At 34.4% G+C, this 11,770-nt stretch overlaps 1 protein-coding gene across 10 annotated transcripts in view; it reads left to right on the forward strand.

Annotated features, from left to right (window-relative positions):
• The window catches only part of GAB1 (GRB2 associated binding protein 1), a 162,541-nt gene extending 152,193 nt beyond the window's left edge, over positions 1–10,348 (forward strand). For 5 of the 10 annotated variants that reach the window (XM_074274464.1, XM_074274468.1, XM_074274471.1 and 2 more), the window contains 3 exons: positions 62–185; positions 5,029–5,166; positions 5,983–10,348. In XM_074274464.1, the coding sequence (XP_074130565.1) occupies positions 62–185; positions 5,029–5,166; positions 5,983–6,141 (421 nt within the window). In that variant the 3' untranslated portion in view covers positions 6,142–10,348. The remainder of the gene's footprint in view (positions 1–61; positions 186–5,028; positions 5,167–5,982) is intronic. The other 5 variants (XM_074274466.1, XM_074274469.1, XM_074274472.1 and 2 more) reach the window with 1 other exon arrangement.
• The last annotated feature ends 1,422 nt before the right edge of the window (positions 10,349–11,770 follow it).

An 11,770-nucleotide genomic window follows, 5' to 3' on the forward strand; every position in this document is an offset into this window, starting at 1 on the left:
TACTTTTTAGTAATTTTATTCCAATTTATATTGCTTTTAAAATATAATTTCTGGTGTTTAGCTATTCCAGGTTTCCTATGTCTCCCAGACCAGACTCTGTTCATAGCACTACTTCAAGCAGTGACTCCCATGACAGTGAAGAGAATTATGTGCCCATGAATCCAAATCTTTCCAGTGAAGACCCAGTAAGTAAAATCTGCATATAAACCCCATTCTTCTCACATAACTGCTGCTTATAACTTATTCAGATTGAGGAAAAATGCATTTCTCTCAGGCTGCAAACTTAATTACGTCTTTTTCTTTACATATAAGGAAAAAAGGCAATTCCTTAAAATTCTTCCTTCCCACTCTCTCTAAATAATCATTGATGACTAATTTAGTGTAACATTCCATATACAGATTATCTAAAGAGCAGGATATTTTCTCAGTGAAATTAATTAAACAGGTGTAAATACTTTTAACTTCTTGGATTAAACTTGAAGTTTAAAATATATATTTGTATACTTTACACTTAATGTCTGGGGGCGGGAGGGAGGGGTGTTTTGTTGTTGTGTTTTGAATACCAAAACAGTTATATACTGACGTGTCAAAATCTACTATATAAAGGATAAATTGCAAGCCTCTTTCACTCTAATTCTATTTAATACACCAATCAAGGTAAAGGAAATGGTTTGAATGGCAATTTCATTATGTGCTTTCTTGTCAGTCTGATATTGAATTGCAAATTTCTCTGTCTTTTCCCCCTTCTCCAACACACTCCTCTACCACAAATCTCATCATTAGATCAAATTTCTGCCCTTAAACAAAAGATGAACTAGTGCTTTTCTGGAAGGAGAAATTAACTGTTAGCAAACTCATTAATGAAGGGTTTTCGACCTTTAGCTGTCCACTTTAGTTAATGATTTATAATCCTTAAAATCGAGGCTAGTTTGTACCTTCAGCATGATACTGTAGAAAGAGTACTGGATTTGAAGCCAGATCAACTAGGTTCATATCATACTATCTATGGCATCCTGGGCAAGCCATATGACATCTCGGTGTCTCAGTGTCCTTATTTGAAAAAATCAAGCATTTGACTTCCAAGATTGACATCCCATCCTAGACTTCCCCCTTCTCCCCAAGCTTCCATAATGTACATTACTTCAGGGAAATGCATGTACCAGGTCCTCTCTATGGTGATGAAATCACAAGTATGATCCCTGCCCTTCAAAAAAGGAAATTTTTATATATATATATACGTATATATATATATATATAATATAACAAATAATACATAATACAAATATATAATATATATTTATACATATTGATCTATATATATATATATAAAATAATAGTATAATACAAATTTTTACATATATTTATACATATGTAAAATAATAATATAATACAAACTCCTACTGTGGGAGTGAGCAATGAGAAATGAGGGCCTGTTTAAACAAAATATTTCTGATACTTTAATAATTAACCCAATTCCACTCTCCTCCACCTCCAAGACAGAGCCTAAGGCAAAGTCCATGTTGGAATACCCTGTTACCTTTTGAAGCATTGCAGAAAATGTTTCTTCCATAAAGACAGAAGAAAAAAGAAGTAACTATTAATTCAATTCCATTCAAAACTATGTTTCTTAAGCTACCACTCAGTGAACTTAGATTCTGCTGAAAGGAAGTAGTACATACATAGATGTCAATACAGAAATACAGAAGAACTCAGAAAAGCATCATCATCTGAAGGAATTAGATGGAGTCCCATGTAGAAGGGGGCACTTGAAGTGAATCTTGAATGGTTATAAGCTTTGAGAGAGGCGAAAATGAGATGTAGAAACGGACTTACAACAGGAGGTAGAATGTCCTGGTTGGAGAAGCAAGTAAACCAATTTGGAGGGACCCTACAAGCAGGTGAAGGGGAAGGATTAGGAAATCAACCTAGAAAATAATAAATTGGAGCCAGATTGTGAAAAGCTGGACATGGCATGTTTCATTCTGTTCTAGGCCAGTGCATTTTGCTGTATGGAGCAGGGCTGTGGCTGGATACAGGCCTTAGGAATGTCCGATTGGTGGCTTAATGGAGGATAGATCAGCAAGGTCAAAGACCAGAGTCAAGGAGAACAACTAGGAGGCTGTTGCAGGAACTTACACGAAATATATTCTAGAGAGAAAATTTAAAGAGTCTTCAGGAGGAAAGATGGAAAGGGCTAAACTGAGGATTGACATGCGAATAAAAGGAGAAAATTGGACATTGGGGATTTGGGCATCTGTAAACCAAAGGAAATTGGAATGTATAAAATATTTCTACACAGACACTACTACCTCCTCCTGCCCAGGGGGGAAAGTTGACTGATGAGTGGATAGATATATAAAATACCATGCTCAAGCATTGTTTAAAAAAAATGCCTGGCGCCATTTTGGAAAGCTGAAATGTTTGCCATCCTCCCTCCAGCTCATCATGCTGCTGACTACAAATACATATATTGATCTAAATAGGTGGCACTGAGCCATATTTTTATGTAATGGATTATAATATGGCATCTGTAGTGGATTTGTGTAATGGATTATAATATGGCATCTAGGCAAATTGTTCTGAGATTATAAGAAGAGAAAATAGGCTTTGATTATAATAACCTTAGTTTTGATGTGCAATAATGAGCATGGACAAATTTGAAACAGGAAGGGATCTTAAAGATCATCTGATCCAACCTCCTCATTTTTCATATATAAAACTGAGTATCAGAGATGCTACTGCAACTACCAAATGTGAAGTGGGATTTTTATCCTGGCCCTTTGCTTTCCCTACAGTATAACATTTCTTATCAAGTAACAATTTCCCAACGATGGTCGTTGTCATTAGACATAGAACAACTATATCTTTTAGAATATTAGATATATTCCACCAAAGAGTAAAAAAATATATATATATATATGTATGGGTATTTGAGTACAAAATCAGCATATTAAGCTAAAAATTATTGCTTAACACAAGGACTTTATCCTGTTTCTCTTTGTATTTTTTGTGCCTTGTGGATTAAAGACATTTATATGTATTTTTTTTTATTCCCAATTAAATGGGTTCCTCCTCAACCATGGGATTCTGTGAATCTATTTTCTATCAAATAAACTCAGAGGCAAAGTTCTTTCAGTGAGTATTGCTTTTTTCCCCTTTCTGTGTGAAGCAATAAAAGCAAGAATGAAATATTATGCAAAGAAAAGAATCTCTAGAAATATTTATTTTCTTACCATAAGAGAAACATCAAATAGAGAAAAGAGCCATTTACACAAACTCGCTTACCTAAAGTTCTATTGTTTTTCTTATTTTTATTATCATAATTTAATCTGTAAGTATCAAGCTAAATTCAGACTAAATAGCCTGACGGAATAGTAGAAATGAGAGCATGGACTAGGAATTAACAGAACTACATTCTAGTTAGAGCCACAGTTTTATAGCTAGAAAAGGCTTCAGAAGTCATTTTGTACATCCCCCCTCCCCACCCCCACCCCCAGCTTATGATCACAAAATAAGTAGTAGCAACAAGGCTTCAGCTCAGGTTCCTAGATCAAAGTCTTAATAATTCTTCCTACTATCTAGTACCTAGTCTTTGATGATCTTCCTCAGACCTGTATTCTGTTCTGTAAAATACTGGGATTGGGCTAGTTACTCCCATGTCTCTCAGTTCTAAAATCCTGAGGAATCCAGAAGAGGCAAAAAAGAGCCTTGATTTGGAGACAGAAGGTTTCGCTTAATATCTGGGCCTTGAATTCTGATGGATGTGGCTCTCCAAATCAGTTCCATTTGTTCAACAGTGAACAGAACCAGCGACACCCAGCGAAAGAACTCTGGGAAATGAGTATGAACCACAACATAGCATTTCCATTCCCTCTGTTTTTGTCCGCCTGAATTTTTGATTTTCTTCTCAGGTTATTTTTACCTTATTTCTAAGTGCGATTTTTCTTGTGCAGCAAAATAATTGTATGGACATGTATGCATATATTGTATTTAATTTATACTTTAACATATTTAACATATGGGGAAAGAGGGGAAAAATCGGAACAGAATGTTTTCCAAGGGTTAATGCTGAAAAATTATCCATTCCTATATCTCGTAAATAAAAAGCTATAATAACATATATATATATATATATATGTACTCTGCAGTTGGGACTTATGGCCTCAATTCTTCAACTTTAAAATAAGTAAATTATAATAGGTGCTTTTTAAGGCCCTTTTCAGCACCAAACTCATGATACAAGAATGTGTGGCTAAATTTTAACTTTTTTTTTTTTTTTTTTTAAGAAATAATATTTTGTTTTCTGAATTACATGTAAAGGCATTTATTTAAATTTTTTTTTTTTTTAATTTAAAAGTTAACATTCTTTTAAAAAATTTTTCTAAATTAAAAAAATTCTCTCCCTGAGAATGCAATCAATTGGATATAGATTATACATATATAATTGTGCAAAACATATTTCCCTATTAACCATGTAGTTAAAAAAGCACAGGCAATGGAAAGACTTACATGAACTGATGCTGAATGAAACGAGCAGAATCAGGAGAATCTTGTACACGGCAACAACAAGATTATATGATGGGCATCCACTCATTTTCTAATTCTTTCCCACCACAAAAAGAGATGCTACAAAGTTTTTGTACATCTGGATCCTTTTCCCTCTTTGATGATCTCTTTAGGATACAACAGTAGAGGCATAGCTAGATCAAAGGATATGAAGTTTTATAGCCCTTTGGGCATACTTCCAAATTGCCTTCCAGGATGGCTGGATCGGTCCACACAACTGCACCAACAATATATTAGTTATACCAGGGCTTCTTAAACTTTTTTTTTTTTTAACTTATGATCCCTTTTTACTAGAGAAATTTTTTACACAACTCTGGATATATAGGTATATTTAAAAAGTATACAAATCAAATATTTACTGATAATAAATCATGATTTTGTGATTCTCACATTGAGTTATAGGAAACTGGGATAGAATTCACTGAGATATCTTGAGGTTAATGATTTTTTTTTTTGTTGTTGTTGTTACAATTTCAGAATTTGTTTGGCAGCAATAGCCTGGATGGAGGAAGCAGTCCAATGGTAAAGCCTAAAGGAGACAAACAAGTGGAATATCTAGACCTAGATTTAGACTCTGGGAAATCAACCCCACCACGGAAGGTAAATGAAACTAATACATTAGAGAAATATAGAGACTAAATGTATTTTGCAAATCTGAAAAAAAGAGACATTTCTTTGAAGAGGAGGTGTTGGCAACAAGCATAACATAAGCTAAATAGGTATGCTTTTGTTCATATATTTTTCCATTAGATATTTCACATTTGATTTTGATGCAGTGTCTGACCTGCTTGTTAATTTATTGATAAAGATTATGAATGTTTGCTATAGGTAGATGGTCAGTTATCCCTGCCACTATTCTCTTCCCCTTCCCTCTCCATCCCCATCTAAGGGTTTGAGGGTAAATGATATTTATTTTTAGCTTTATATCACCCAATTTGAGGGGTACCTTATATGTAGTGAATATGTAACAAATTTTGGTTGGATGGAATTGAATTCTTGTAAACACGGTACTAAGAGGGTTTCCAAAAGAGAGAGAGAGATTGAAGGTAATTCTGATAAATATGAGAAAGGGCCCAGAACAAATTCTGATAAATCTGGGAAAGAGCCTAGAACAAATTCTGATAATCTGGGAAAGGGTCTAGAACAAATTCTGATAATCTGGGAAAGGGCCTAGAACAAATTCTGATAATCTGGGAAAGGGCCTAGAACAAATTCTGATAAATCTTGGAATAAGGCCTAGAACAAATTTTAAGACTGGTGCTATATTTAGTTGGCTGGTGTTCATAGAGTAATTTGCCTCATTTCTTAAGCAGGCTCTCTATTGGATGATCCTGTTTTTCTCTTAGAGTCAGTGTATATTTGTTTAGCTTTTCCTTTCTCTTTCTCATTTTTTCCCCTTTCCTTCTTGCTTTTTAGCAAAAGAGCAGTGTCTCCGGTAGCAATGTGGCCGATGAGAGAGTAGACTACGTCGTGGTTGACCAACAGAAGACCCTGGCCCTGAAGAGTACCCGAGAAGCCTGGACTGATGGGAGGCAGTCTACTGAAACAGAAACTCCAACTAAGAGTGTCAAATGAAGATCCTTCTCTAGCTGCCTTCCAAGAACAGAAGAAACCAGAATTCCCAAGATAATTCTTGGTAACAAATGGTACAGAGCCACATCCGCAGCAGTGTTTGACTGAAGAGGACTTGACTGTTCAACTCTGGATATTAATGGAGTTGAAGTCAGTGGACATTTCAGACAAAATCAAGCAATTGATTACTCTAAATGGTGCTTTGTGGTATCTGAACAAATTTTAAAAATGTAAATAACATAGAAAAATAGTATTGTTTAGCTCCCAGAGAAACATTTGTTCTCCAGTTAATACATTTGTAGTATTACTATATTTATGCACTTTTTCAGTTAAAATATGGGTTCAGGTATCCCCAAATAATGTACCTTAACGCAGTTCTTTTGGGAGTTCTCATTTTTCCCTCACACTACTCTAAATAACAATTCTAGGTTAATTAAGCTACAGATAGAGTAGAAATTGGTGTCTAAACTTCACTTGTCCATTTTAAAGTGCATTAGAAATAGCTTCACAACTTAATCGACTACCTGAAATTTTAAGTGGTGAACAGTACTATGCTACTGTTTTGTTTTGTTTTTAATTTAATGCAAATCATAATTAGGGGCTTACCATTTGCCCTGCTAACGCATATACTATAAGTTAATAATAATGAACCCTTCTGGATTTAGGACCTACTATTCTTCCTTAGACACATTTAGTTTAGCAATGGAATTTCTATTGTTTTTTGGTTTTTTTTGTTAATGACAGTGTTTGGGGTTCATTGGGTGAAGATTCTGCAGGGTAGGATCTTGCACTTTTAAAAGCTCAATAATTAAATATCAAGTTAGCCTGCAAACCACTGAGGGCATGCAGTAATGTTGTGATTCACATTTATTAACATATATTGATCTTTACATTATTTACAAGAGGTAGAAAGTATATAAATAATCAGGTACGTACGGAGCACAGCTGTGCTAATCACACTGATCAGGTTTAGACAGTGAGCTTTTAGTCTTACGTAGAAGTCCTGGTATTTGGTTTCCAACTTGAAATTAATGGGACAGTTGACATTCACTGTTAGTACTAGTAACATACTGTGACTTTTTAATTAGACAGTAATACAGATGTATTATTCTATGAATGGAAATAACTATGTTTTGACACCATAGTGCCCTTTCTATGAATTTTTATTTTACTTAATCTTCTTCTTGGCCTTATATTTAAATCCCTATGCAACTGATATTTTATATATATATATATATACCTTTTTTTAAAAAAAGAACAGATGCTGTTATGTAAGTAATTGCCATGTGTGACACCTATTGCTTTCCCAGTAGAGGATGTAAAGGTTTTTTGTACTGTGATTTTTATTCACTGCCCCAATTCCGGATACACTTGGAGCCTCGGTCTAACGTGACTTGCTAGAATGGGGAATTCAGCTTTGGGCACCCATAACTCAGTTTGTTCTTGAGAGCACCAGGACTTAAGGATAAGGATAACTCTCATCTTAAACTTGGACCTGCACCAAGGTGACGGCATTAAAATCAGACTACGGTGTATTAATCTGCCTTGGTTTAGAAACATGATTTAGTTATCAGGAAGAAACTACCATTCTTTACTTAATGGACGTATATATAAGGCCTAGTATATATGGAATAAAATATACTAACATAGAGGAAGGAGGGGAAAAGATGAAGGGAGAAAACTAAGTCTCCAGTTGTAAGACATCTCTCTCTACTTACAAGCAGACTTCTGACTGTTGCCTACTTAAATCATCATGTCCTGTTTTCTAGCATGTCGGCCTTACTACTGTGCCTAGTCATCATAGTGGATTTTTTCCCCTCAATCCGCAGTGTATAAATTGTCCTAATAAGGTGGCTTGTAGAGTTAGTAACATTTTGATGCTTTCAATGTTTGCTTCCTTTTTTTTTGGGGGGGGGGGGGAACACAAAAAAACAAAAAACTAAAACCGGGACATACTTTATAAGATGATTTTAAAAAATAAATCAGATTGTTCAAGAGTGATGTGTTAAACTGTTTTGCCATGGAACCATCAAATAAAAGCTACGCGCTATGAAATGTGCCTAAACTACTAGATATAGTTAGTTGGTCTGTGAAAATGCTAAATTGTGTTGCCTAGTACATTTTAAAACATTTTCAGAAGTTAAAAATAACTATGTTGCTTTTAAAATTGTCTCTAAAATCTCAAGCTATGGTGAAAAAATGGGATAGTTTCTTTTTGCATAATTTTGTCAAGTTATTCATTGTTTCTCCTAGGTATACAGCACTCCCAGGAGGCCATAATTGTGAGTGTTTTCCCATCATACAGGGTGAGCACTTGGTACTTGAAATACTTTAGAAAGGCAGATTGCTGTAGGAAATTAACATCCACTGAAATTTTTTTTTGCCAATATTGAATGGAAAACATATGACATTCTCCTGGAAAGTGTGTCTGGTGCTAAATCAATCAGTGGTATTGTGGAAAGCCAAGAACACTGTACTGGCTTTGGGTATCTTAGCTGTCTCTTTTTCCACATGATTGGTGTTCATAAAATGTTGATATATGTATTGTACACATTAAAAAAATAGGTTTGTTAATGTCTTGCTTTCTAAGCAGCTACTATACTTCATGAAGTTATCTAGTGTTTCAAAACTTAATCTTTATTTACATTTTTTTAAAAATTCAAAAATTTTACTCTCCTGATTTTCAAAGGAGTTAAGCTATTTGAACCCTACAGAGGGCATCTCTTAGTACAGTTTTTAAGCTGTCAGTGGTAATGTTTTTGTCTGTACTCTAGCCAATTATATGTACACACAAATGTATCAAAACCACATGAACAACTGTAAGCAGAATAGAAAAATACTACGCAGATACTCTGAGGTACATGGAGAGTTATATGTAGGCATCTGTGACTTCTGATTTAAAAAAAAACTACACACAACAAAAGTAATAAATAATACATCAAATGTAATTTGATATATAAACACTGCAGTGCATAGTGCCATCATAATTTTCCTTGGCCTGTTTTTTCTCCTATTTTTTTCTCCTCATTAGTAGGACAAATAAAGTTAGAGTGATTTTTGAAATATGTTAATATCTATGGATGTTAGAAAGCTGAAAATATATCAGTTTTATTCCCATCAGTGTGAAATTACCAGGTTTCTCCCCTTGTATTCTGTTGAGTCTTAAAATTTCATGGCTAAATAATACATCTGAAGTAGAACATGCATGCTGTTTCCAAATATACTAAATGCCTTCTTATTTTGCCTCACTGAAAGTGGTGAAATAAAGTATTTTATAGAGCTAGGCAAAGCCATTAACATTTAAAACTGATGAGAGATGGGACAATGGCTCTAGCTTTATGACTTGGCCGTTGACACTGGAAGGCAAGGCGTACTAAGTAGTGATGGATAATATAAGTGTGAATGAACAAATCAAGCATATATAATGTGTGTTTTTGCATATGTATTTATATGTGTATATAAATATAAGCATCTATATTTATATACATATAATTTTCCATAACAGCACAGCTATTGTTAATAATATCCTCACTTTTACAAAGCATGTGTGGTATTATCAGGAAAATTGTATTTCTTAGCTATATAAGATGAGTTTTGACCCAGTTTACTAACTGAATTTGGCATTTTTGCTTTAACCATTTTATTTACACAGACATATCAACAGTACCCCGTAAAAATCTATGTGAAAGAATGCCATTCTGAGAAGGCTAATCGGCTGTTCAGTTCACTATTCTGTCTCCGAGGGTGTATCTGAGGGTAGTTGGTTTGTAGGGAGGTATGGTTGCCTTCTGCAAGGTCCATCCATCTCAAAAGTTAGAAAATAGTATAGAACAACAATTCAGTTCCCAAATTGTCTCCTTTTCTATATTTCCAAATGTAAAGTTAGGCTGTGTAATTCATGAATATTCTAGTCATTCAAATGTAAATATATTTCCTGAAAAGAAATGAATCATTTCTGGTTGTGATGTAAAGACAAAACTTGTGATTGCTGTTTTGTTGAGAGAAGTCTCCTGGAGAACTGCCCTGTTCACAGAAACTTGGGGGTGCTATATCCATTCTACAAGGTGATTGAGGGATAGGTTACATTTCTTTACTATTGACCTAATCTGGTAATACTTTCCCTAAACTTAGCCATTTTAACATTAAGTAAAATTATTTTTCTTAAAGGTTATTAAAATAAAATGGAAAACTGTAAAAAACTCAAAACAAAGCTTGTTTCTCTAATGTGTTTGGCCAAAGACCAGGTTTTTAATTTTTTTTATTTTTCTACTCATTTCATTAAATTGCTGCCTCTGACAAATTACATTTGTATGCATTAGTTTAGAGGGATTCTAAACATTCTATTTTTTTCTGAGATAGCACATCAAAAACAAGTGTGGGAGCTTGCTCAGTAACCTGAAGGTTTATTTGAATGAATTCTACCTGTTTCACTGGGATGATTTGGCCTTTGGGAAGAATGATGAATTTTATGCCTTCTCTGTGCTTTATCAGAAGCTATCTGCCCCATTTGATGGAAGTTATGAATATAAATGTGAATAGCTTGACCTATTTGCCAACAATGATGAACAAAATGATCTTTCTCTGCCTGATTTTCAGGACTGGTTTCACTCAGTTAGTGTATGTGTATGTCTTGTAGAAAACAAAATGGTCCATTTTTCTCAGATGTTTGCATAGGTTTCAAAATATGGTTTTAAAATGTATTAAGAGTGATAATTCTAAAATTGTTATCATTGTTGTTATTTTTTCCAATATTGAGAATTTGGTGCATTTTCTATAGTCCAACCTCTTCGTTTCCATATAGAGAAGTTGAGACCCACAAAATGGAAAGGACTAACCCAAGAGTCCTGAAGGCAGAGGTAGGAGTCAAAGCCAGGTCTTCAGACTCCAAATCCATTTTGTTTTCCACTAGAACCAACTTCAGGCTCTCATTGTCATACTTTCTTCCAGGATGTGGGCAGGAGGGGAAAAATCCATTGAGAAAATATGTGCTCAAGGAGAAACCATGATCTGATCAGAGGCTCTCATCCAGGGTGTGAGAGTATATGATTAGTAAATAATCACTTTGTCATTCTACTTGTAACAGAGAGCAACCAGGTAAAGCAAAAAGGGCCCTGAATTTGATGTCAGAAGACCCAATTCCAAACTCCTGTTCTGCAACTTTCCTACCTTTGTGACCTTCAAGAGTCTTTAATGTGTGGTCCTAGATGTGTTTATGTAAACAAAATGATGCTTTGATCCTGACTGGGTTTTAGTCTTGAATATGTTGTCTTGGATCCTGAACAGGTCATTTAGTCTTCCATGCTTTAGGTTTGCCTACAATTAAAAAAAAAAATCTATTATTCCTACAAATAAAATTTTGTTTTTGTTGTTTAAATCAGCTTTGTAGAACACGGGGAAAGCCAACTGTAAACCACTTTTTATTGAATTAAAGAGTTGATTGATGTACCCAAAAGATGCCAAGAAATAGCATTTTATGGGAAAGTTGAATCTTCTCATACAAGGCTTACAAGGAGCATAAGTAGTTTTAAAAAAATACTTCCATGAAAATAATTCATTTGTGCATTATTATCTATGATGAAGGAAAAAGAGGAAATCTACCAAGAACATGACATTATTTCAACAAAATTATACT

The sequence above is a fragment of the Sminthopsis crassicaudata genome, chromosome 6, assembly GCF_048593235.1.
Source record: "Sminthopsis crassicaudata isolate SCR6 chromosome 6, ASM4859323v1, whole genome shotgun sequence".
Taxonomy (NCBI): Eukaryota; Metazoa; Chordata; class Mammalia; order Dasyuromorphia; family Dasyuridae; genus Sminthopsis; species Sminthopsis crassicaudata.